This window comes from Phalacrocorax carbo, chromosome 4, assembly GCF_963921805.1.
Source record: "Phalacrocorax carbo chromosome 4, bPhaCar2.1, whole genome shotgun sequence".
Classification (NCBI taxonomy): Eukaryota; Metazoa; Chordata; class Aves; order Suliformes; family Phalacrocoracidae; genus Phalacrocorax; species Phalacrocorax carbo.
The window spans coordinates 7,173,666-7,200,535 of record NC_087516.1 but is presented as its reverse complement, the minus strand read 5'-3'; the positions used below and the strand labels follow the sequence as shown (position 1 = coordinate 7,200,535).

The following is a 26,870-nucleotide window of genomic DNA, read 5'->3' as shown; positions in this document are numbered from 1 at the left end:
TGATAACAAGAGAGTCCACACAAAGTTTGCACTGCTTTAACTAATGAAGTGAAAGCAGGTTAATGCACTCGGTGCAGGTTTGTATGTACACAGCGTCTGCGCTCCATGGTTGGCAGCTGTCACTGCTGTATCCTCTGTGAATGGGGCACAGATGGGGATGGGCTGTACACGCCACACAGTGTGTCACCCTGAGGGAAAAGGACCATCGTGACCCAGCCCTGACTTGGGCCTCCCCAGCTCTCTTGTGATACCCATAACCACAAGGATACTAAAATGAGAGAAGGGGAAGGTCTGACAGACAGTTATGTGACTAGGGACACTCTGGTTTAGGTTTCTTCTTGGAAGCACTCCGTAACGCAGCTACCGCCAAGGGAGCAGCTATATAACCAGCACCCAGAAAATACACGTGCCTTAAGGGCACGATGTGAAAAACAAATGGTTTAAATGGCTGCAAATTCCTTTGGTTTTAATGGGCTTCATCTATTTACCCCCCCAAATGGATTTGGTTCATGGAGTCAAGCTGGAAGAGCAAGGGGATTTTAGGTAGGCAGAATTTAATGGGTGAGACTGAAATTTGGCCAAGATCTTGGGTTTAATCCTCCCTCTCTGTGAGAAGTGCCACCAAATGTTTAACGTAGGCTTCCACTGAAAGATAGACCCTGCTGGAGGGACTGGTGCTACTTGCCACTCACTGAGTCATTGGGGTGAAACCAGGTCAACCAAAAATCCCTTTGTTGGCTCTCATCTTGGAGAGTTAAGAGAAACTCAGAGATGAAAGATGGAGAAAATGATCATTAGGGCATGCCCTGGCATTAGTAGCAACAATTCACAGGCTCTAGCTGAGGATATCAGACCAGTTTGCCAGCACCACCACAAGGCAGAGGGTGATGCTACCCACATTGGGAAGACAGGCACTTCTGAGTTCAATTGACTCACCTAAAGTCCTTCTGAAAAAGAAAATCAGACTGCAGTGACACCTGGGACAGAGGATTTAATGGAGGAGGCAGCACGGCTGTTACAGACACGGTGCTGAACCAGGACTCAGTATATTTCTCTAGTATTATCTCCACTACCTCTAGTTTCTCCACCTGAAGAAACCCTTGCTGTGTCTGCTGTGGTGCAGCCTGGCCACAGTAGCACGAAGCAGAGGACATCAGCCACCAGACAGAGCTTGTCTTGCCTCGTAGACCTCAGCTAGGTCAATGGAAGCTCCCTCTGCTCGCCCCATGCGGTGCCGATGGCTGCTAGGGTGACATGCCATGGGAGGAGGAGGAGGAGGAGGAGGAGGAGGAGGAGGGTGGTTAGGAACCAACATCCCTTTCTCTGCAGTGAATTCAAGCATCTCACAGCTTACATCCCTCTGATTCTCAGTACGACTCAATGTCTGAGGGGTTCAGGTGACTTGAAAACAGAAGCCAGGTGCCTAAATAACAGAGATACTTTTAAAAATTACAGAGGTCCTCCTGAGGTCCCTTCTGTCCTGAATTTTCCTACAATCCTGTGAAATGCAGTTTATTTCCAGCTGTGCCACAGCTCTGACTGTGACCTTAGGCAAGTCCCCGCACCCCTCCATCGCTCCCTCCCACCCTGCCTGCCCACTCTGCAGAGCCCCCTGGCCCTGCTGCGCTGGGGCTGCTCCCCCGGCGTGGCTGGGGTAAGGGGTGTTAAGGGGTTTCGGGGTGCCAGCAAAAGACAGCCCAACGACCGACGGGTCCCGGCTCCGTTGTTACCCCTGTGAAAAACAGGGCAACGTTCTGCTGAAGAATAATTCTTTCAAGTGGATGCGAAGTCGGCAGCAGAGCCGGAACCGAAGGCTTCAGGGAGCCGTGAAGGGCGATGCGGTGATGGGAGGGATACCCGCGAGGTGCCGGGGCTCCCCCGGCTCCCCGTCCCGCCGGCGTGCCCGCCGTGCTCCCGGGGACGTTTAGGAAGGCAACGTGAAGTCAGGCACCCCCCACCTCGCAGATGAGGACCTTGATGAGGGGAAAAGAGGGGAGAAAGGGGATGAAGGGAGTTGAAAACCAAAGCAAATCACGGACTTCCCTGGGGAGGCAACGGGGGGTGCGGGGAGAAAAAGCGCACACGGTGGGTCGCGGCGAGTCTCCGGGGGGCAGGATTTCTCTTCCATCGCATGGAAGAGCGAGATTAAAGAAGAAAGTGGGAGTGGGGTGGGAGGGGAGAGAAGGGAAGGGGGGGTTGGGGGGGATGAACAAAGGAGATTGGCAGCACAGCTGTTTTGGGAAGAAAAAAAAAAAAAAGGCCAGCCTTCCTGTTTCTTTAAAGCCGCTCATCTGCGCGGCGGGCCGGCTGCCGGCGGTGGGAGGCAGGCTGCGGGGAGCCGCCGCGGACGGACGGACGGACGGACGGACGGGCGGGCGGGCGGACGGACGGACGGACGCACGCACGGAGGGAGGGAGGGAGCCGGCCCGCCGAGGCTCCGCTGCCCGCCGCGGCCGAGCGGGCGCAGATGGGCGGCGGCGGCAGCGGGGCGGCGGCAGCGGGAGCAGCGGGAGCGGGGCTGCGGAGCGGGCGGTGCTGAGCGCACCCGCGCAGCGCCCCGCGCCATGCGGAGCACGCCGCTGGCCGCGGGCGAGCCCTGGCCGCGCCTCTGCGCCGCCGACCTCGGGGGGCTGCGGCGGCTGCGGCGCAAACACGGCTGCAAAAGTTTCCGAGTGGAGCTGAAAGTGCTGAGCGGGAGGAGGACGGGGCTCCGCGGGCCCCCCCCGCCTCCTCCTCCTCCTCCTCCTCCGCCGCCCCCCGCCGCCCCGCAGCCCGCCTGGGAGCCGCGCACCGCAGCGCTCGGCGCCGCCGCCGTCTTCCCCGCCGCGCCGCCGCCGCCGCCCCCCGCCGCCCGCCCGCCGCCGCCGCCGCCGCCCCCCGCCGCCTCCTCCCCGCGCCCGCGGCCGGGCGAGGCGTCCGGCGTCTCGCCGGAGATCAAAGCCCTGCAGCAGACGCGGCGGCTGTTGGCCAACGCCCGGGAGAGGACCCGCGTCCACACCATCAGCGCCGCCTTCGAGGCGCTGCGGAAGCAGGTACCTGCCGCCGGCCGGGGCACCGCACCGCACCGCACCGCACCGCTCCGCCCGCCCGCCCCGCGGCTGCTGCCGCCCCGCGGGGAGCCGGGGCTCCGCGGGCGGGCTGCGGGGCGGCGGGCCGGGGGGGGCTGGGGGGGGGGGGGCGGCCGGGCATCGCTTTGCGAAGTCCTCCCCGTCCCAGCTGTCCCTTTCGGGGACGCCCGAGAGGTGCTGATGGGTGCGCAGGGCGGGGGGAAAGCCCTGGGGCCCGGGGAGGTTAAAGGCAGGAGCCTGGAGTGGACGCCTGACAGAAGGGGAAGTCGGTTAAAAATGCCTGGAAGTACCAACCCTAGAACTATGCTAACACTCAAGATAAATAAATAAGGGCTTTTAATTTGCTTGCAGTCAGAAACTTTTGGACTTTTTTTTTTCTCCTCCGGAGGGAGAATGGCATAGAGGGGGTAAAACTGAAACAAAACCGAGAAAGCCGTCTGAGTGAAAACAGAGGCTGGAGAGAGGTGCTTGGCCAAGCTGCGAGCTGGGGTGATGCCCCTGGACCAAGAGCTCATGTTCTTGCTCGCCCTCCTCCTGGGGTGGGCTGCCCCAAAGGCATCGCTGGGAATTTGGGCAGCAACACGCTCCCGTTGACTTTTGTGCAGGGTGCCTGACCCCTCAGGGCCCTTGGAGTTCCTGCAGCCGCCTCTGAAGCTTTCCCTGTGCCCTGTGTCTGCCAGGGATAGCCGAGTTAAGTTGTGGTCCCCTGCCAGTTAGTTTCCCATGATTTTTACTGTAGTGTGTGCTTGAAGTGTGTAAGGTGCCGGCTTTCATGTTGAGAGGTCTTCAAAATCCTCATGGTCATCTGTGAAGGGTGATAGACGAGTTCTCACTGGCAGGGTGGAGCTTCTGAGAGGTAATGGACAAAACCCCTCCATCACCCCTTAATACGTGGAAGGTGAGGAGGGATCCAGAGAAGCCGCAAGGTTCTTGTTTCTTCCCCACAAGAATAAATCAGTGCCCTGGCCCCTGTGCTCAGCCCTATACTTCCATCTGCGTGTAGGCACCCTGTATCAGCTCACTGATAGAGATGTGCTGTCACACTGTGCAAGCCCAGCTGTCCCGGCTGTTCTGCCTTTCCGGTAAATGATGACGGGACTATTCCAGGTGTGCAGGAAGGAGGAGGTGCACAGGGCTTGGAGGGCTGGGAGCTGCAGATGAATCTGATCCTAAGAGATGCTGAGCATTGCCTCTCCCAGGATGGTCCCACCAGTACGCTCGGCTTGCAGGGGAGCTCACCCAGGCTTTGGCTACTATCCTTCCGACATTGCTTATCCAAGCTATTCCCCAAGTGCGCTCACTGTAGGACTTAATCTTCTTTCCTGCTCTTCTTGTTCCCAACTCCTGCATGAGCCCTTCTGAATGACCACTGGCTGTTGAGTAGCTGCACCCCAAGAGTTCATCCTTCCCCATCATCTACTTCTCCAAACAGACTTCCAGCCCCGACCTTGGCTGAGACTGGGGCTTTATGTCGAGAGAGAATTGCTGATGAACATCTAAAGTAGAGCATTTTTAATCACCGTGCAGTGGTGAGATCTGACAGCTTCTGTTATAATCGCGGTAATCCAGTGCGTGCTGGATGCTGTCCCGCCGGTGCTGAGAGGCCGCCCCTTGTAGATGCAAACTCCAGACTTGATATATTTTGTTTCTATAAGCTGCTTCCATATCTCGGTTGTTTGGCGACTGTGTGTAACGCGCTTGGGAAGTGTCAGTCTAATTCTCCACGGACAGACATCTACACCACCAAAACCGCAAGGGGAAGTAGCACTGATTTCCCAAATCACTGGCAATCTTGTTCTAGGCTGAGCCTCAAGCAGAAGTCAGGCAAGCAACAAATTAAAGCCGCACTCTTTGGGGAAATGGGCAACTCTTGAAAAGCCTCAGATTCCTGGCCTTGGCCCTGTCTCCATAAATCATTTCAGCCCTGGACTCAGCTGGGAGCCCAAAGAGCCTGGAGAACAAGTTGCTGTCCTCTCTTCCCATGAAAGCCAGTCTCTAGGGTCAGCACAGGAACATACTGGCAGAGCTGTATTCACTCTGCAGAGAGAAAGAAATCATTCTCCGGGAAATGTTTGCTGGGAGGTTTTCCTAGCAATTTGCTGAGGGGTGGGCTGGCTGTCCTGACCATCATTGGATGACATTTGGATTCATTTCTTGTCGGGCTGCCAGCGGCGTGCTTGGTGCCGTACGTGACATCAGGTGACAGTCAGCTTCATTGCACATACGCGCGGTGCTGACTTGTCACTCAAATCATTCACACCGGTGCCGGGGCGAGGCTTTTGAGGAGCAGTTCGGATCAGAAGAGAGGACGTTGCTTTCTGTCATATCTTGGTCAGCAGGGCCGGGAAGCAGGGGTACGGAGAGATGCTTTTGTAGAGGTAAACACAGTAGGGAGGCTTTCTCTTGCCTCGGGAAAGCACCGTCTTTTCACATCCCCAGGCATACAAAGGGCCTTCAGCCCCGTGCAGGAGGCAATCCCTGTGTGCCGTCAGCCACAGACCTCAGTTTACTTTTTGTTCCTCAGTTAGTCCTCCGTCCCCTCCTTGTCATCACATATCAGGCTCTTAAGCAGCTGGGAGGCTTTTCCTGAGGCACTGAAACCGATACCTCCCGGCAGACGGGGCAGGCGAGGAGCACAGGGGAGTGCTGCGCTTGCACGCAGCCGGCGCCGGCCCCACGCTCCTTTGGGAAGGGGTCGGGTGCTGGATGTGGAGCCGCTGGAAGCAGGAGCCCCGCTTAGCCACCAGTACCCAGCACCCACGCAGGTGTCATCCCCTTGTGCACTCTGGGTGTGTGAGGCTGGAGATAAAACCCCAGTGCTTGCAGGATCAGGCCCACCACGGCCATGCCGTAGGGAGCCCATCCATGCCCAGTGAGGAGGAGGAGGAAGGGGAGGCCAACCCCATCTCAGCAGTCCACCCGAGGGTGAGCGACTGGCACGCAGCGTGCCGGGCAGATGGGCTGACAGCGGCGTCCCTGCGCTCCGCAGCTGTGTACATATGGCACACATGTTTCGGCTTGTGCCGGCTAGCTCTCCAGATGGCAGGAAGGGGTGGGTTGTTTTTTTCCCCAGTTCTTGGTGGAGGAAGAGCCAACCACAGTCGTTTCACACAAGGAGAGACTAATCCAGCCGTGTCCCTGAGCACTTAGCTGTCCCTGGCCTGCCTCCGAAGCCAGGGCCGCCTCAGAGATGGGAGGTAGATGGGCAGCTGCCGGCTCTGGGAAGCTGCCTGCTGTTGGGACAGATGTGTCATTGCTGTTGTGCTCGCCCCTTGGTGTCACGGCCACCAGCAACAAAGCTCTCTCTCCCTCTCTCTGTATCAAGCTGCTGCCTTCATCATAGGGCCATAACACTGAAGTGGGACTGAAAAGTAGATGCTCCTGAGGTACAGCTCCTTCCCCAGGTCTTGGCACTTGTCATCTTCAGCTACTCAATCTGGAAGAGATTTCCCCCCTCAATCCCCCAAGCATCATTTGTCGAAGTGATCCTTCCCCTGACAGTGGACTCCTGAGGCTAACAGCGTATTTTCCTGTGGAAAACACTCACCTGCTCTAAAACACTTTGAGATGGTGGAGATACTTTTGCTATACTCTGCTCTCCCTCTGCTGCTGCCTTTCTGGGTGTCCCTCCTGGGTGCTGCTCCTGTCCCCGTGGCTGGGCAGCTCCTACCTGGAACACTGGTCTCCTGCCCTCAGATGCCCTGGAAGGTGTTGGTCAGTGGGTTCTTGCACTATTCCAGCTGCTCCAAGACCCCCCATAAGTGACATGACGGGTTGACACTTCCACTTTTTTTCTCTCCCTCTCCCTGCTGTTGTGGCTAGTCAGTGAATCCAAACATCTCCGATGCAGATAGAGACGCAGCACTGAGTTCACAAGAACCCAAGGTCATCTCCTCCTCCAGCTGAAGTGCCCTTGGGCTGGTGGATGTTTCGGTATGTGACGCAGTGCAACTGTTCAGAGAGGACAAGATACAACACCACCACTGCACATCTTCAGAGCAACTGCTATCCAGGCTGCAGTTGCCAGCAACGCCAGCTCCTTTTTTTTGTCTGCAAATTCCTTTTGGCAGCAAGAGTCTCTTACTTCAGCACATCCCCAAGTGTGAAACTGAACCACCTTAACATTTATGACAGCATGGACTTAGCCAAGTTTGCTCCTGGAGTCCTTGGCCAGGAGGAGATAGTGCTCTCCACTGTTACGCTGCAGTGGGCACCCAAGCAAACCAACTCCCACCAGTATATTTCACTCGCAGGAGTTGCGATAGAGCTTCTCAGCTGTGCTGACAGACCCTAAGGTGGCAGCAAACTCTCCCTCGATGGACGGAGACAACCACAGCAGCCTTCCTGATCTGGAGCCTGCATAGCCTTGCACATCTGGTTTCTCTCTGGAGCACTGCTGTCCAGCTCCTCCTCAAGAAAGAAACGCATCGAGCCACAGCGAGCTAGAGTCTGCGCCAGGAGCAAATGTGTCCACAGACATTTATTTTCCCTTGAAGTATATTGGCGTTTTTCTAAATCTTTTCACCACTGCATTACCAGGGCGCTCTCTGCCTTAGCAGCTGACAGCCTTGCTCTCCACACTCATGTGGGTTCTGGAGATATTTTAGGGTTTTATAGGGCTTTTTAGCTGCTGGAGTGGAGGTTTTTTCCCCCACTAGCATCCTTTCACTTTTTGCTGCCGGCATGCACGTGGCTGCTGTGGCTTGTTGTTAAATCAGTGCAGAAAAGACCCCGCTCGCTCCCGCTGGGAGCATGGTGGGACATCAGGAGCAGCAGCCTCAAGGCCCCGGGAGGAGTTTGCATTGCTGTGGGGTGGCGTGGGGGCAAGCTGTCTGCAGGGGTTTGAGGGAACAAGCCAGGCACTAAATGCAGGCAGGACCTGTGGCTTGAGCAGTGCCTTAGCCACAAGCCGGTAGAGGCTGAGACTATTCTGGGGATGCATCATTACGTGCTCGCCCTGTTTGTGTGTCATCCCAAAGGCGGCTGTGGTTTGTCACCTCTGCAGGCGGGACACCGTATGCGACCAGTGTCACTGGCGTGTTCTTATTGCGTGGTGGGGAGACAGAGCTTTCCTCCATCACCTGCTGACATCTCCCAGCCCTATTTCCAGTGATTCACCCCCCCCATGATCTAACCAGCAGGAAACCCTAAGATGCCTTAAAACCTGGCTTCTGAAGACAAACCGCCCATCAAGCTCCCTGGAGGTGGCAGCAGGGCGGGGGGGTTTGGCCCTGCTCCACGGTGGCAGTTGGAGGGATGCCACCAGGCTTTGGGAGAGCTGGAGCGTCCTCCACACGTTGCTCACCACACCAGTGTTGTGGTGCCACCGCTGCGCGTTGTCATCGAGCAGCACAGCGTTAACTGGAGCATCTTGGTGGTTTTAGCCAGTCCGGAGTGACGCTTACGGTTATTTAGAGCCTGGTTGGGGCAGAGCAGGGTGGCACTGTGGTTTAACAGCTAAAGAAGATGACAAAATACTGCCCTGAAGCAATGCAAGGGGAGAGAAAATAAGGGAGAAACCAGACAAAAGGACAAAAATCCTGAAAACAATGACTGTGTGTCACCAAGAACGGGGCTTGCTTGTTCCCTTTGCTGCTAACTGATTTTATATTCTGCTACAAATCCTGCTCCTGTCGGGAGGTATTTGCTCTGCCTGCTGCAGCCACCCCGAGTTAACCTCTGTGTTTTCTTATGGCTCCCGCTGAAATTGGAGGAAAGAGTTCGCTTTTCTCCGGCGAGCTTTGAATCCAGCCTCTGCTCGCTGCCTTAATCCTCTTTCAAATTCCTCTCCAGGCTGTGGTCCCCATGGTGGGGTGGTGGGACACTGTGTGGTACCTTGCAGCAGAGCCTCCTGGGCTCTTTGTTCCTAACCCACATCTCCTTTGGTCTGTGCCACGTGTGTTCACAAAGTGATATATCCTACCCTGGTCCCAGTTTGCACTGTCCCCTGTAGCAGGCAGGGATGTGAGCAGAGCTGTGCGTGTGCTGCAGGAGGGTTGTGCTAATTGCAGCAGACCGTGGACTCAGGGCAGCTCCTGGGTCTCACCGGTAATAGCAAGGAAGTGGAAAACCCCATGGTGTCCAGCAGTGGCTGGTGACTGAAAACTCACCAAGGCCAAGCTGGGGCTGGTGTAAGGCCATTAGCGCCAGTGGAGCTTTTTCTCCGATTCCCCAGGTGAACTGGACCCACTGGACCTCAGAGATGGAGATGACTGCTATTAAAATGTCACCCAAAATGTGTTCCCCACTATAGTGCTTGAGGGTAGCCCCTTCTAGAGGAGGTTTTCTGTTCCCAATGGCCCTGGGATTTCTCCTGTGGTACCCCAGTAGTCCTTTGTGTAGTTATTGTTTTGGGCAGTGGTTCAAAGAGCCTCCAATAAAGTAAGAGCTTTGCTACAGCCCAGTCATATGATATTTTTCATGCATGATAGTGAGAGTGTGTGTTGCATGCCCTGAGGGTGTGCAGGAGGCTTTGAGGTGCAGAATATCCAGGGACAGTGCAGGAGGACTGTCCAAAACGGAGCAGAGCCAGGCCTGGGGCAGTGTTAACCAGACTGCCGTTTGGAAGAGATCCCTGGGGTGAACTCACCCAGCACCACACCTAGGTTTTGTTTGGAGGAAGCCAATTCATTTGCTCCAAGGAGTGAACTCATGTTTCTGCAATGTGAGCGATGGGGGAGCCAGGAGCTGGGAGGGAACCAGGAGCTGGGTTATTTGACAGTGTGGACCCACCCGAGAGGCGAAGGCGCCTGGGTCGGGACTAGTGCTCCCGCCTGAGCGATGCTGCTTTTGTTCTTGTTGGCATTTTTAAGCTAGGTTTGGTCCCTGGCTGAATGCTTCACTGCCTGTGGCAAGGCAGGGATGGGGCTTTCTTTCAAGCTGCTGTGATTGCTTTGCTAGTACGGGGCTGCCCATTCCCCACTGCTGTAGTCTGGTGGCAGAGAAACAAAAGCCTCCCCCACCCGTGGTATGAAATAGCTGCCCATTGCTGGCTGGAGTAGAGCTCTATGGAGCATCTGACACTGTGGTGCCCACAGATGGTTGAGGGAGGAGCACTGCCCCTCTGCTCCGCTCTGGTGAGACCCCCTGCAGTGCTGCGTCCAGCTCTGGAGCCCTCAGCATGGGACAGGAGCAGGTCCAGAGGAGGGCCACAAAAATGATCCATGAGGAGAGGCTGAGAGAGTTGGGGTTGTTCAGCCTGGAGAAGAGAAGGCTGCAGGGAGACCTTATTGCAGCCTTTCATACTTAAAGAGGACTTACAAGAAAGATGGGACAGACTTTTGTAGGGGCTGATGCAATAGGACAAAGGATAATGGTTTTAAACTAAAAGAGGGTAGACTGAGACTAGATATAAGGGGGACATTTTTTACAATAAGGGCGCTGAAACCCTGGCCCAGGTTGCCCAGAGAGGTGGTCGATGCCCCATCCCTGGAAACCTTCAAGGTGAGGCTGGACAGGGCTCTGAGCGACCTGATCTAGTTGGGGATGCCCCTGCTCACTGCTGGGGGGTTGGCCTAGATGGCCTTTAAAGGTCTCTTCCAACCCAAACTGTTCTATGATTCTGTGGGGCCCTTTTCCAAAAGCACTCCCCTGAGAACCATGCCATTTATCCACAAAGCAGGATCTGGCCTTGCTGGGTTCAAACCCGTGCTGTGCTGTCCCAAAGGTTCAGTTCAGTATAGTGAGCACCAGCAGCATGGTGGAGCTGTCGGTGGAAGCTGGCTGCTGCTGTGCCGTGGGCAGGAGGAGGGGTATTTGGGGACGAGGGCCATGCAGCAGGCTCTGCTGCTGCATGAGGGAGTAGTCTTGCAGGCAGCAAAGCTGCCTGTCTGGTAGCTGAAGTTGCTTGGTCAGTCTGGACCACACACTGTGGTTCTCCTGGGTCCTAAGTTCAGGCACTCCATGGAAGCTGTCTACTTCCATGGTACCGTTACTGCCATCACCAGACCCACCCACTGATAACCAACTGCACTGAAGGGGTCTGGCAGGACTGTGAAAGGACATCCTGGCAGTGCTCACAGGCTTTTCCATAATATAGCTGTATCATCATCATTGTCCCACCTGGATTGTTAGGAGGACTCAGGGCATGTAGCTGTCAAGAGCAAGGTAGGGAAGCCAAGTCTCTTGCACCAACTAGCCCTTCAACCAAGGGATTCCCCAAGAAGTAGGAGGATCCATATGTGTCCACCAGAAAGAAAAAAGGCTGACTCCAAACCCTTCCCAAACACTGTCCACAATGTAACATATCTTGAAAACAGGTGATGATCTTCTGGACAAGGCCTTCAGCTTATTAAGGCTGTTACTCATAGAATAACAGAATGCTTTGGGTTGGAAGGGACCCTTAAAGATCATCTAGTCCAACCCCCCACTATGGGCAGGGACATCTTTCACTAAATCAGGTTGCTCAAAGCCCCATCCAACATGGCCTTGAACACTTCCAATGATGGGGCATCCACAGCTTCTCTCCTTCTCTTCCTCCCCCTCCTCCTTCTCCTCCTCCTCCTCCCAGTAGCACTGCAGACACCAGCCCTGGAGATACTTCAGGGTGATGAGAGAAAGAAGTTTCCCTTGCTCTCAGAACCGACAAGCAAGGAACACCAGCAGTCCAGCTGCACCAACCTGCTGCTTTTCCCCCAAGGTGCCTTAACCCCAGGAAATGTCTGACTCACCCCGGGGTGGAAGGAGGGATGTATGAAAGTCAGTGCTATTAAGCACTGGACATTTATATGAACCTTCTGGAAATATTTTTGGCAGGAGGCGCAGCACAAACAATGAGACAGTGCAGTTGCACTCCGTGTTCGGATGCAGGGAAGAGGCAGCCAAATGCTCTCCCCGGGGGCAGGCCTGATGTGTTTCAACTCCCAGTATAAAAATAAACCAGATGAATTAGCAGACAGGTAAATTCAGCAGCTGATTATGGCATGTTGTGGAGGAGCTAGCTATCAGGAGGGCCTAGCTTACATTGCATCACAAATACGGACAATGGTGTGAACTGGCTTAATGCTCCTAAAGTCCATGGGATGCTCCTGATTGTTCCCCACAGACCCGTCATAGTGAACATACCCTCATGTGGCAGGGGTGGTTACTATACCCTCTCACCCATCTTTTTCTCCAGTTGTTCCCCAACCTCGTCCCTCAGTCTCCTCTCCTGTACCCTGCGTGAGAATACCCTTCAAGACCATGTCTTTGGTGGATAAGAGTGACCCTCCGGGGAGCTGCAGCGAGGCCTGCCTTCCTCGAGAGAGCTGGCTGCGGGCCGAGCGCTGCTCCGGTCAAGTGTGCAGCAGACTTCCCACAGACTTCAAAGGGAGCATCTTTGGTTTTCCAAGGGCGCTGCCTGTGAATCGCAGACGTCAGGGATGGAAAAGACCTGTTAGGTCACATCCCGTCCTATCTTCCTGCCAAAGAAGGGCTCTTCTGCACAGGAATATGTCTCAAGAGTGTTCATCTTGCGTTGCTTCAGCCCCTGACAGCATGGGGATCACTGATAAGACCCATGAGACTCTAGAGCCCTTTGCAGACACAACCAACAAACATCCTCTGGCTCAAGCTCTGGTTCCTGCTGGTCCCAGCCCACTGCCGTGCTGATCTCCTGAAGCTGAGGATGGTGCCAGTATCCTTTCCTTTCTAGCAGACAGCTGCATTCCTTTGGATCAGTGTGAAATTTCAGTTGCAGTTCCTTCCTAATTCCTTTTAATCATTGCAAATATTGCAGGCAAGATGGTGAGCTGCGCTGCCGCTCACAGAAATCCATGAGGTCAGATAAGGGAAATATTTTCATTAACTGCCCGGGAACTTGAGCTCTCCCCTGGTTCCCCCTGGCTCTGAATGGGCCTGCTCAGCTCCCGTCTCTGCAGCTCTCCCACCAAAGCACTGATGTCTGTTTGGCTCAGCCATGATGAGCAAGAAGGTGGCAGAAGGAAAGGACTTGGTGCTCACTAGGAGCGTGACAGATGCCTGCTTGCATTACCTCCTGCCAAAAATCTGTGCAGCGCACACCCCATGGGAGCTGGGAGGGTTACACCTGCGTGGCCACACCAGCATTAGGCATTTTTCCTATTTCTAAGATGCTCACTCTGGTTTGGGTTGGATTTTGAAGATTTCTTGGCATCCAGGTGTGTCATCAACACCCTTCACTCCAGCTTGTGCAAGTCTGTCCCCTCTTCCCTGCTGGCTTTATGTTAAAGAAGGGATAAAACCAAAGTTCTCTTTCTCCCCACTCCCCCCACCCCCCCGCCCCACGTGGGGAAGCTTTGGATCTGGAGCTGAACTAAGTGGTTCATTCCTTTCTCAATTTCCCATGTTTAATTCAAAAGGAAACATTAAAATGGCAGGAGCTGAGCCAAGACAGGGAGGGTTCCTACAAAACAGTTATTCTAACACTGTTACCATGGCAAAAAGTCTTATCTCTTAACGTTGGTGCCCCGCACCCATCACGGTGGTATCTGAGCTGCTCAAGGTGAACCTCTTCCCGTGGACACATGGGCCAGCTCCAGTTTGGACTTTGCAGCATGTGGGAAAAGTGTTGTGTAATCCCAGTCGAGGGTTTTGTCAACTGTGTTAGCACTGAGGTCTTTCTTGGAATTTGTAGCAAACATGTCCTACAAAACAGTTTGGTTTTTATTTTGTTTCTTCTTTTTTTTTTTTTTTAAATGAAAACAAAACACAAAAGAGGGCAAAACAGATGAGGAAAAAAGACATTAGCCTGCCTTCTTGTGTTGTAACTGGACAGCGTCTGGGCGTCAGCCTCAAGGATTTTGTGGTCTATTTTCCTTCCACTTGATTTAACTTCCTTCTTGCTCTAATTCTGAAATTATTCCCACATTTCACTGAATCCTTCCATTTTAGTTTCCATCTTGCTTTGGTCTTTCACACTGCTGTTTGATCTGGGAACCCCACTGTTCTTGTTACATCAGCGTCGAAAGAGACTTGGGTGTTTCTGCTGCCTGAAGCTCTTGCTTTCAAAATAACTCTCGGCTTATTGCATCTGGGGCCAGGTATTATGGACTGAGGGCAAGCGCCGTTGGTGGGTGCATAATGCTGGCAAATAACTGAAGGCAAGGACTTGGAGAGAGATTTTGTTGGGCAAAAAGAGGCCCTTTGTGCCACCAGATTCCAGCCGTTTCCAGCTACCCCTCTGATTTACACTAGAGCAATGGGGACAACACTTAGCCTTGCGTTTTCCTTGACTGCCAGCTTTGCAAAGGGGGTCTTACAGGGTATATCTCAAATCCCGTGGGTCACCTAGTGCTGTTTCCAGCAGAAGGAGCTTGGAATTGGCTCTGTCCCTTTTGGGTTGGTGTTACCAGCAGAGAAGTTTCTGCTCTTTGCAACTGACACCAGAGATCAACGCAGCAGTGACACTGGGTGTTCGCAGAGAACAAATAGATTCCCTGCCTCCTCCGGGGTATCAGTAGCAGATGATGGTATAGAAAAAGGACCTTTGAAGCTTGTTGGCTGGCTCCTGGAGAGGTTGGATACTGATGGGCACCTGGGCTGTATTATACAAGCCAAATGGCCCGTAGGGCCAACAGCATTAAAATCCATGTGCTCGTGGATAAGGGTGATCCAACTTATTGTAGTTGATCTGAATTTCCATAAGTGTTATGGCAGAGCTCCTCCCTAGGAGTGTTTGAAGAAACAGCAGTCAGTGGACAGGTGGGGAACAGTGCAGAGGGAAAAAGGGCTGGTTCCTGTGGGGAGGGATGTCATGGGTGGACAAACCAGGGTCTGATTCTGAGCTTAGCTCTGCTTTGAGCAGGGAGACCCCAAAGGTCTCACCACCTGAAATTGTGACTGTGTGAGCTGTGCTGCTGAGTGTGTTCATAAATGACCTGGAAAGGTGGGTAAGCAGTGAGATAGGAAGCTTGCTGACAATACTCCAGCAAAAGTTATGGATATTTGCTAAAGGTATCAAGGATAAGAATTGCTACAGAGGGACCTTATGACACCAAGTGACTAAGTAATAATATGGCAGATGAAGAAGATGAAGTGATGCATATGGGAAAAGCCATACCAGATCCCACGTACGAAATGATAGACCCTGAGCTGACCATTATCTCAGATGAGGGAGACCTCAGGGTTTCTGTAGATGGTTCAATGGAAATCTCGAGTCAGTGCCTGATAGTGGTCACAAATCAAATCAGACTGATCAGAGAAGGAATATAAAACAGAACGGATAACATCAACATCTGTTAGACAAATAGAACACCCACAACATGAATACTGCATGTTTTTCTGGTCCTTACACCTCCAAAAGGACATGTAGGACTAGGAAACGTTCAGGGAAGAGCAGCAGGGATTATCTGAGTTATGGGTTGGCTTCCACACAGCTGCCAGCTACAGAGGTTTGGTCTTTTCCTTCTGGAAAAGAGTCAGAAGAGGTGATGGAGAGCTGAAAATGTGTGTCACAGAGGAAACGAGTAAAGATGTATTGTCCTCTCTTCTAGTACAAGAACTGAGGAATCTCAAGTGAAGGCAGTAGGAGCTAAGTTCAAAACAAGCAAAAGGAGGGCTGTATTGTATAGAAAGGGAAGAAAACTTTGCAAAAGAATATTGCAGGTGCTAAAAGTTGAAAGATGTTCACCTTACCAGACCAAATTAATGGACAAAAAGATCTATCATGGGTTGCTAAATACAGAGGAGGCACATCTAGCTGAAGTCATGGAGCTGACATTAGTTGGAACCTGGCAGAATACTTGGGGAAATACTATATATGCCTGAGCTGCTCTTCGCCTCCCTTGGCATCTGCATATGGCTGCTGTGGGGTTTGTGGAGGGGATGAAGCCATCTCACCTCATGTAAAGTCAGGGACATCCATCCAGGAATGAGCCTGGCTTTGTGTCTCTGCAGACAGTAGAGAAGGTGAGGCATGAGCATGGCAAGAAGTGTTAAAAAAATCTCCAACCGTAAGCGGAGTTAAGACACCGCCGAGAGATGAGGAGGATGGAGATTGGTACAGAGGCAGGTGGTAGAGGGTCACTGAAGCATCCCAGTGACTGATGTAGTATGAAAAGTTAGATTGACTTGCAGTCAGATAGCCTGAGTGGCTAGGATGGATCGCAGATAAATGCCCAGCTCCAGTTTCCTATAGGCAATAGACTCTTGGGCATTAAAAGATGAATGACCTTTAGCGGTTTTGCAAACTAGCGAATGGGGTCCCAAGCCTATTGAACTCAGAAGATCTCTCTTTAAGCCAGACGTGTCAAAGTTGTGTGCCTAAAGTTGAGCGTACGTGAAGTGTTCTGTTGGATCATGGTTGAAAAGCAATCAAACCTTCTGCAGCAGGAAAGGTATCCTGTTCAGTTATTTAGACACATGCTGTTTAGTTTGAATTGTTTGAATGTTTCACATTACACTAGAAACCTTCAAGGGTAAAGAAATAAACCGCATAAGATACAGCCAGGGCCCTGAACCAGGCTCTGGTTTGGTCTCTTCTGGGAGGTGAGGTACTGTGATGGGGTGTTTCAGCAGGTAGGAATTACTGCCTCCAGCTCCTGCTCCTACAACAGCATTGTGTTTTTGCATGGGCTGGATGTCATGATTGATGCTGTTTGAGTGCAAAAACACCAGGTTGTGATACACTTGCTCATACCCCCCTTCTTGCCGTATTCAGCAAGACCTGTGATGGCATTGGAGCTACTTGCAGGGTGTAAGTTACTCAAGACAAGTAACTGGGTGGCATGGGGGTTGCAGGTTTCTGAGAAAAACAGGGCCTCTGCGAAGCGAACTGAACGGCAGGCAGGCGTCCCAGGCCATATCCTGCCATCGCGTTTTAAGCAGAACTGCCCCACTGAAATCAAGAGGCTTCGTGCTGCTTTCATCCCCATGGAGATCAGCGGGAGAGCTCTTCTTAAAACCTGTTGGGACCATATGGCCTTTTATCACTAGAGTTTCTATTTATGTTAAAAACTGCTAAGAAAATAACCTACAGTTGTTTTGTCATGCTTCAAGCAAGATATTTTGTTTATCTGGCCTAATTTTTAATTTTATTTTTTTTTTTCCCTGTTACCCTTTCTAGGTTCCCTGCTATTCTTATGGTCAAAAGTTGTCCAAACTGGCCATCTTGAGAATAGCCTGTAACTATATCCTTTCCCTGGCCAGACTAGCAGACCTGGATTACAGCGCTGACCACAGTAACATGAGCTTCTCTGAATGCGTGGAGCAGTGCACTAGGACCTTACAAGCAGAAGGAAGATCTAAAAAAAGGAAGGTATGTTACGGCCTCCCCCCCTCACCCCCCGAATAACGGTAAAAGTTACAAAAGGGGAAAAAAAGGGAAAAAAGAAAAAATTCTAAGCAGTTTCCTTCCTTTCTCAACCTCTTGCGATTTTCCTGGGTTTTTTTATCTCTTGCCTTTCTCTCTCACTTTTTATCCTCCGTCCATCTGATCTTGTAATAACCACATTCCTCTCTAATCAAAAGCTTTTCTCTCCTCCCCATCCTCCGTGCAGAGCTCTTCCTCTCGTTAGTCGCCCATCGTGTATTTTAACACGAGCGTGATCCTATTAGAGTCATCTTGGGGCTGTTATTTGTTAAACCAAACCAACCTCACGTCGCCTTTTGGAGCCCATAAAACACGGTCGCCCGCCTGTGTTTTCTGTTTTGTTTAATCTAACACTTACCTCCGAGAAAAATCACCCGACAACAAAAAAAAAGTAGCTAATGGAGATGTTGTATGTATAAACACATTAGTAAGATGTATGACCTGAAGGACATGTGGGTATCTTGAGGAAACGACGTTAAATCTAATTACGCCTTGCATTCCTTAGGTTACTTAACACTGAACCAATTAGGTGAAATCATCGTCAAGCGGCGGGAGGAGGAAGCAGAGCGTTCTGCCAGTTTTCCTCTCGGAGAGTGACATGGGTGAATTAAAGGAGTGATTGATGTCTTTGTTCAGGCTTTTATGACAAAAAGAGTTTTGTAAACTTGAATTGAACTTCCCCCTGCTTTCTGGGCTCGCTTGTCAGGCAGGATAATAAATCAGCGGGATTTTAATGGATGAATGGGCAGCTAAGCTGGGGAGCAGGCTCCTTCCCCGGTGTCGTTAAGATCTGCCTCCCATTCGGGCAGGTTTCCTCACTTTTCCTCCTCTTTAGCCCAACAAATCATCCTGCAGAAATTCAGTTTATAAATAAACACAATAGCACACTCCCTGTCGCTTCCTCTCGCTGTCATGGGCTGTATTTATGCCCCTGGAGCAGCAGTGCCAGGTGGAGATGCGGCACCACTCGCCCGCAGCCAACAGCACCAATTGAGGTGCACTGGGAGGTGCGGGGGGAGCTCCTGAGCATGGCTCAGAATTGAGGGTTCATTGTGGGGTCCCTAGTGCCGCAGGCGGTGGTGTCCCAGGGCCACTGATGTGATGCCAGCAACCCTAGGGCGAGGTGAGAGTTGGGTCTTGGGTCCCCTTCCCAAATCGAGGAGAAGTGGATGAGAATCCTTTCTGGGGCTTCGGCAAGATTGCTAGTTGGGTCTTGAATCCCCCTCCCCAGGTTGAGATGTGGGGTAAGAAGAGGATGAGCATCCTTCTTGGGGATTCAGCACATTTTTGGGCTGGTGTTCAGGCTTTGGGTTCCCGATGGGCTGAGACCCGTGGTCTTGGCTTATGTAAACCAACGCAAGCTTAAAGACAGAAAACACAGAGACAGACTTCAAATGGCTCCGAATCCCAGGGTGTTCACATCTGAAGGTTACGGCTGGGCCCATCCTTAATTAAAAAATAAATTAAGAATTAAAAGCCTTCCATTTATGGCATTTGTTCTCTATAGTTTGCTCCAAATTGGCGGCAAGTCCCAAACCCTTCGAGAGTGCATGAACTTTCACAGGGCATCAACACAATCCGCCTCCCAGCTGGCCCCCACTGATCTGCAGAAACAGCGGAGAAAAAAAAAAATGGGAGAAACTCTGCCTTTTCTCCACATTCTTGAAGCACGTGCACCCTAACCCTTCTCCAAAGGCCCTCTCCAAAAAGAAAGCTGGGCTTTGTACCCAAGGCAGGGCCTTTGTCCCTGCTCTGCCTTGCTTTTCTTTCTGGAAAGTGTCTTGCAAACGCATTTTTGCTATTTGGGCAAAATTGCCCCAAGTTTAGGGCAGCCCATGGATTCCCCTGGCTGATAGGTATCATTTTATTTCCAGCAGTATTTGCTCAGGTGATGGGAAGAGCATGTTCAGCTGATGATGAAGCTGAAACCAGTAGGTACCACTAAGTAACACCAGTAATTCCCAGTAGGTAGGGATGGGGATGCAAAACCTGGGTTAGGAGGATTCATCTTGGTATCCCCCTTCCTCTTTGAGCCATGCAAATCAATGACATTTTGAGCACAAGGGAGGGAAATGCCATTGTCAAGGGAAGTTATAGATCCGGGATGGCTGTGCAGGGAAGATCCGAGCTCTGGATGTCAGGTGGTGTGAAGGGATGTCTCTCCTGGGGGGTCTCACGCGGGCGGCTAGATGAGGATACAATGGCTTGGCCCAAAATCACCGCACCCTCATTAATTTTGAAACCAGCACGTTTTTCTAAGCTGTGTGTGTTTTTAATCAGGTCTCCAAAACCACTGCTCGCTGAGCAATTCCTCTGAATTATCGACTTTGGGGTGGTTGTTATATTTTTGTTGTTGTTTTTTGGGTTTCCTTTTTTATTCTCTCTTAAAAAACAAAATCACAGCAAGCCCGAGCACAGACCTCCACTCCTTGAGCTCTACTGTTGAGTCCACAGCACCCTTATCTCCTATCGTCTCTATTTTATTGTGTCTCTGCCTCTGTCGCTCTCTCTCAGCTCTCTGATTGCGATGTGCTGTGGCACCGTGAGCTTTTCACACAAAAAAGTAGCTGGTTGGAGTTTGTTTTGGCAGGCAGGGGCTCCAGATGTTGTGTTTGCAGGATTGTGCATCGCCTTTTGCTTTGTTTTTGAGGGCAAATTATCTGCTATCCCTAATGTTAGGTTGTTCTTCAGACTTTGCCGTTGCAATAGAAAATTTAATGGCTGTTTTTCTCCCCCGCTTCCCACTCCATTTTGTTAATTAGAAAAGTTGGCTTTAGCCTTTCAAACTTGACTAGGGAAAAAAAAAAAATCCCCTTTCCAGTCCTAACTACAGTTATACGGTGATTTTAGTTGTTGCAATTGAGACTTGACTGAGGGTGTTTGGTGATGTGAGATCTCATTTATAAGCAGCAAAGGAGGTAATTGAAGGGCTTCAAATGCCTTTTCCTTTAAAAAAAAAAAGCTGCAGGGCGGGTGGTGAATTCTGATGATACTCTTCATTTTTTAAAGCTGCCTTTTGCTTGGTTATACAAGCGATCTGGACTAAGCCTTGCCCTTTAACGTGCATGCAAGGGACACACCACGGCGGAGATTTGGGTTGCAACAGCCTTAGCAGAGCCCTGATTGCTGCTGGGGCCACACCAGTGTCCTGGGAAAAGGCGGGGGGGATCTGACCTTGGCTCCAGCCAAGAGCATCCTCCGGCAGCGCTGAGGATGCGACAGCGAAAGGAGGTGGATCACAAAGAGGAGTCCAAGTTCTGTCATTCCTGGTGTACCCTGTTTCTGCATGGGACGTGATCCTGAGCGGCCAGAGGTCGTCTGATAGCCTTGCATGGGTTTTGTAGGGTTTCAGGTTCAGCCTGCTGTTTGTACAATCTCTTTTTATAGCCTTTTCCCCCAGGGCCAAATTCTGGTGCCCTGCAGGAAGGCGGTGTTACGGCTCAGAGTAGGGTTAGGGCTTTAGGGTGCATGGCCAGGTGCTCTCGCTGGAGATTGGTGTTTTTGTGGGTGCAGAGCTGGGCACCGCAGCCCGCCACATCCCCCAGCCCCACAGGATCTGGCCCACAGGGCTATGGGGCGAACCTTACCTCCCTGCCAGGCAGCACAACCACAGCCCTTCAGTCAACAGAGAGCAGGACCCGACCACTAACAAATACCCTGTGCAACACACCCAGCACTGAGCAGAAAACCCCGAGCCTAAAAAAAAAAGAAACCAAAAACACCAAGCTTTCATCGCAAGGTTCATTTTCTTTTCCTTCCCCTCCCCTCTTTGCTTTTGATTAGCCCTCGTGCTAGGCAGCAACATCGCCGCGGCCATGGGAGCTAAGCCGGAGCAGGGAGGGATGGGTGAGGGATTTTTTTTTTGCTTCATCCTCCCCCCGTCCCAGCTCTTCTGGCAGTCGCAGACTCCAGATGTTCGGAGCGCGAGCTGGGAAGTCCTGCTGGCGCCACTTGGGGCAGAGGGCAGGGGAAAGGCACGCGAGCTGGAACCCGGAGTACTCAGTCACTGCAGGACTTGGCGCATTCCCCAGCTCACTGCTGGCACATTCCCCGGCTCTCTCCTGGCCATCTGTTCCAAAAAAACACTTTCAGAACCTCATCATCACTCAGGATACAACACTGCGAGCAGCTGTTAGCAAGGCAGAAGGAAAAAAAAAAAAAAAACCACACACACACATAAAAAAAAAAAACCAAACCATGCGAAAGGTCTCTTTGTGAGAGAGGAAACTGGGTTATGAATAACAGGCGAGCAGTTGGAGCTCAATAAAAGTTTTCGGCTGGAATTTAGTTTCTTGTTTTTGTGCCTGTGTGTGTGGATGCACACAGACGCAAGGAATTAAAAATTTAAAATGCACTCTCTCTATATATATATATATATTCCCCAATAATTAAATTATATAGAAGCACATATAGAATGAAAAGCCACTCTATTTGTTGCAGTCTGCTGCACTAAAATGGCTCACATTGTGTATGTAATTATTGCAGTATATAAAATAGTTATTGTGGTGTTCTGCCATGCCTTGATGTCGCCTCATTGCTACTTTGCTAAAAGCAGGGCTCCAAACGTAGGTAACGCTTATTCCCATGGAAAAATTCAAAGGAGGGCGTTCTGCAGGCAGAGTTACTTGCAGAAGTGAACAAGTTAAGGTTTTGATAAAAAAGAAATGGTAGTGGCAGGCTTGATTTGTATGGCACTGAAACCATTTGCTTCAAGCACATTTTTTCTATAACACGGTATCATGACTCATGATTTATTTAGACAGAGCCCCAAGATAAAGCCACAGCTCCCACCCCCTGGTCTGCATGGATGATCCTGGCTGCCGGGGCTTGCTGTTATTGATCATCTGATATTGATTATTACAACACGTTCGGAGCCAGCACAGTAAAAATCTTGATGATCTGCATGGCATTTCTTCCTCACCACTTCCCGTCCTGTGCAGGTTGCGCGGGGAGGGGGGGTCTGATAATGAGGTTCGACCTCCCTTTCTCTGCAGTTTGACTTAGCAGAGATTCCTCTTTAAAAATAGCTTCATTTCCCTGCTAGGACTTGCAGGCGAGAGCGGGCAGCCAGCCAGTCTGCTTCCCCACGGCCGCCGGCTCCGCGGCCCCAGGGAGGAGCTGGACCACAGGAGAGCAGCGACCGACCCGCTCCGAGCCGTCCATCTGCCTGCGGGGCAGCAGGACAGGAGCATCCCCAGGAAAGGGGAGCCTGGATCTGCCTGGCCACGGGTTATCCCTGCCCCATGCTAGCTGAAGGATTACGCACGCGGGGAACAGACCTGTGTAAAAATAAGGTGGCGAGGGGGTCATGAGGCTGTGTAAGCACCGTAGCAGATTCCTGTGCTTATCCCTTGCGTTTGGTATGTCCCTGCAACCCGAAACAGCAATTGCAAATGGGGCATGGATGTGAGGCTAAGGGCTCGTGACAAGTTCATGAGCAAGTTCACCCAGCGCCGGGCAGGGAGGCTGCAGCAGCTTTGTGCATCCCCGAGGGACCGCGCGCTGTGCGTTGGCCCCTCGGGGGGTTGAGCATCAGTATCCCAAAGAGCAGGGCCCAAAGCTTTTCCTTGAAAAAGGGGTGTGATGAGGGACCCCACCGTTGCATGACAGCACCCCAAAAGCCCCTTTGCTTTAAGGGGTGTTGGAGCAGCCGCATAGCAGCATGCAAAGACTGGGGCTGGGGATTTGCTCCCACGGTGGGAGCAGGCTCCCAGTGTAGGCTCCGTTCCCTTTGTAGTGAGGGTATTACCAAGAACAGGGTAAGATCTGCCCCACAGCTATCAGGTAACTACAGTAAAAGAAAATGTGAGTAGAAGAGACAGGAGAAGCCCTGGAACAAAGGCTGACTCAATTCCAGAAGTGCTTTGATTTATAGAGATTGAAATGCTCCGGGATGCTGCAAACTCACCAAGGTCATTGGGCCAGTTGTCAAATTCAAGAGCCATGGGAGTTCTGATATTATTAGTTTAAAGCAGACCCTGGTTAATAAATCTGTCTTCAGAGCTCCTGGCTGGAGTGGAAAAAGGTGGAGGGGGGAAAAAAAGGAGCCTGTTCCCACCTAACATAACCCATGGCCAGCACCTGGGGGACCAACCAAGCAGGGCCAACGAGGTCTGCTGGGACCTTCCACCGTGTTGCAGAGGGTTCTCTCCATTCCTCTTTCCATTTTCTTTGCCTTGAACATACAGCCCTTGGCTGGTTTGTACGTATTCCCTCTTGCCGCCTTCCATGGCTGATCTTCCCCGGTTGCAAAGACTTCAGAGCAGAGACTTGTCACTGAGGCTCCTCTTCCTAAAACCATCCTGCTTCCGAAAACCCACCAATATTTTTTATCAGCATTGAGCACCCTGAGCTAGAGGACAGGGTCTCTGAACAAAGCAGGAGGTTCATGGTAATTTCAAACTGCAGTCTCAGGTCCTGTTTGTTCAGCACTTTAAGGAGCACCAGAGGCACAAGAGAGGGGACCAGGGGCCCTGTGACTCCGATGGCTTTGGCTTAGGGCACGAGGCTCCTAATGCTGGGTAATTCGTTCCTGCAGTGGAAAAGGTTTTGCTTGCTAAGGCTGCTGTTCCAGACAAGAACAGGGGGGATTTGTCTCTCTACTGTCTGTTAATATTAATGAGAGTAGTCATTGCTTCCCTCCTTTTTCTTCTTCTACATTTTCTTTCCATGTGGGATAAATTAAACAACTGATTTTTCTGTTACAGTTTATTAATATATAATATTTATCATTGGAAAATATTTTTAGGGGTTTCCTAACAAAAACAATTGTGACACACAAGGCTGTTTGTCATTCTCCCACCTAAATCTCATTTATTCAAAATCCCAAATCCTAGTTAAGGCCTTGAATTAGGGCAATAGTTTCCACATTCTCCTGCTTTGAGCAGCACTAGGTAGCATCTTAGAATCAGCAGACACACCTCCTTACTGATAATAACTGCAATAACAAGCTCTGTTTTCAGATTTAGTGTGTGCCAGGTGTGAAGAATTCATTATTGGTTATGTAGGAGAGTAACCAATGCAGACTGGGACCAATGGAGTGGCTTTTATCTGGGGACTTTGTTGTCACAGGGATACACTGGGATGCAGCCCATGGCTCTGTCCTATCCTCCAGCAGAACTACGTGGCCAAACGCCACCTCCACCATATCCAGATGTGCTGACCCCAACTCCAGGAGTCCAGGGTCCAGCAGAGACCAGCATTTCTTGCATGGAGGAGGGCCGGGGCCCTTACTGAGGGGAATCCTGATGGTCCTGGGGCAATCCTGTGCTTCCCAGGGCCTGCACTTTGCAGGAGGGTGTGGCAAGGTGGGTTTGGGTTCCCCTGCCCCTTAGCCTGGTGTGGATGCTCAGCTGTGATGGTTGATCTCACAAGCAGCTGCCCTAATAATAAAAATAAATTAAATAAATTAAACAAAATTAAATTCTAAAATAAAACATCAGTATCTCAGTAATATTTTATACCTTCGTGTTAAAATATCCAGTCATGGAAAAGGAAATGCAATACAGACACAAAACGGATTGAGGAAAAAAATGTTTTTCAGACCAAGCTGTAAGGAGTTTGACCTTTTTAAGGCTGTCAGAAAGGTGGCTGATCTGTCCAGGGAATTGATGACCATGTCCAAAGGATCTTCAGCGGCCATACTGCACCCTTAAAGGCTCTTAAATCCACTGGCAAAAAGCAAGCAACGGTGGTTGGACTTGGTAAATGGGATCTCATTTCCAAGTTTCTAATTCCTAAGTTACTTAAAGGAGGATTTAGGAGCCCACGTGATGAAGGCAGTTTGGACAACAGAGATGTGATCTCATGAAAGAGCAAGCCCTGAGGATTTTACTCTGGTTTGAACTATGGTAACAATTGTTTGTGGGTTATTCACAGGACTTATTTTAATGTTAAAGGGGGTTTAGATGAGGTTTCCCCTGTCTGAAGCTTCTGTGCTTCGGAGCTGTGCATTTTCCAGCGAGCCTGGCTGTCATACTCTGTAGCCAAATGCAATTACCCACGTACATCTGCCACAGCCGTGACTTGCAGAGGGATGCGCAGGCACAAGGGACAGGTTGCAGTCCTGCAGGCTGAGAAGCCGTGCATGCAGAAAAGTAAATGCAATCGTTGAAATACATCCCATAGCCTGTACAAATCCAGCTTGTCCCAACTCCTTTGCTTTTCCTCTGTAATTCTGAGATTGGCTTCTGAAGCTGAAAATAGACCCAAAAAGCCGCAGGTCTTGTCAAAAGCAGGCATTTGCCATCATTTGTAATTTTTCTGCAGCAGGAGCTGGAGCCAGCACCTAATTACCTGGTTGTATTTCTTCCCCAAACCTTCCTCGTCCCCTCCCTGCCAGTCCCCCTGCTCTGTGTAGGCTCTGGCCACCGTTGTGGCACCTACAGGTGGTTGCTCTGCAAGGCCAACTCTCAGTGGGTCCCATGGCCACCAGTCCCTGAGGACACCCCACTTGTGTCAACAACAGTCGTTCGTGCAAGGAGCCACCAGGACACCACGTGTTCTCTGTTATGATAGTGCATCTTTCTCTTTCCAGGAGTAATAACCAGGAAGGGAGGATTCAGAAGAGCTTCCAGCCAGAGTTACATCTGTTCTTGGCAAAGGTTGCATGATCCAGATGAAGACTGCAAGCAGCTTTTTTTGCAGAAACCCCTTTTTGAGATGATGATTGGCCAAGGAACTTTCTTAATCTCTGGAACAGAAAAGAAAAAGCAAAAAAGAAAAAAAAAAAGGACATGGATGCTTTTAATTGTTGTTAAGCCAGCCACCTTTTAGTACGTGCAATTTATTTAGCACTTTTCCCTTTGCTTAAATGGGAAATGTTACCCTCTCAGCTCATGTGTACAGTAATTTTTTGTTGTTGTTGTTGTTGCTGTTGTGCCAAAGATTTGATGGAGCTTCTACACTGTGTCTTATTTTTGCCTTAACGTTAAATCTTTGAGCCAAAGAAAAGTCAGAGGTGCCATTCAGATGGTGGCAAGCAGGCCAGCCAGCTGTCGGTGACAAAGCCGAATTTCTGAATCCTTCTGTGAGTCGCCTCTTATTTCTCCTGCCCGCACTTCTCTGCCTGCAGCCCCAGAGCCAGCATTCAGTGTGGGCAGGAGCTGAGACAACACCAAATTGTGCTTCGGCGTTCAGGTTTGCTTCTTTCTTTGAGCTACTCCGTAGTTCTGCCTTTTGGGCAATTTCCTGACGTTCCTGCCTGTGCAACATATCCACAGGGTAGAAATACTGACATGAAGTGAGAGCTGAAACAGGAGCTATGATTTTTTTTTTTTTAATAAATAAATAAAATTAAATAAGCAAAAGCGAAGTGCCATGTAAAGCAAAAAGACAAAAGGAAATCAAAAGAAAGTTCAGCTAGGCAGAACAAAATGCAGCAAAACGATTCAGCGGGCGTTTCAGGTTTGTGAAGTCGTTTTTTCCATGGGGTTTTTCAAGGGGTCGGAAACCCGTGTAATGCAAAAGCATTTGAATCCTATACTGTACCTTTCACTTCAAATTGAAGTAAAAAAAAAAGAAAAGTTTGAGAAACA

General features: G+C 51.0%; 1 protein-coding gene across 1 annotated transcript; it reads left to right on the top strand.

The window, feature by feature from the left end:
* Window positions 1-2,247: 2,247 nt before the first annotated feature.
* ATOH8 (atonal bHLH transcription factor 8) lies at window positions 2,248-26,870 on the top strand. The gene is made up of 3 exons (XM_064448926.1): window positions 2,248-3,032; window positions 17,089-17,280; window positions 25,871-26,870. Exons 1-3 carry the CDS (start codon window positions 2,565-2,567, stop codon window positions 25,874-25,876), a joined length of 666 nt encoding a protein of 221 aa, XP_064304996.1. The 5' UTR covers window positions 2,248-2,564; the 3' UTR covers window positions 25,877-26,870.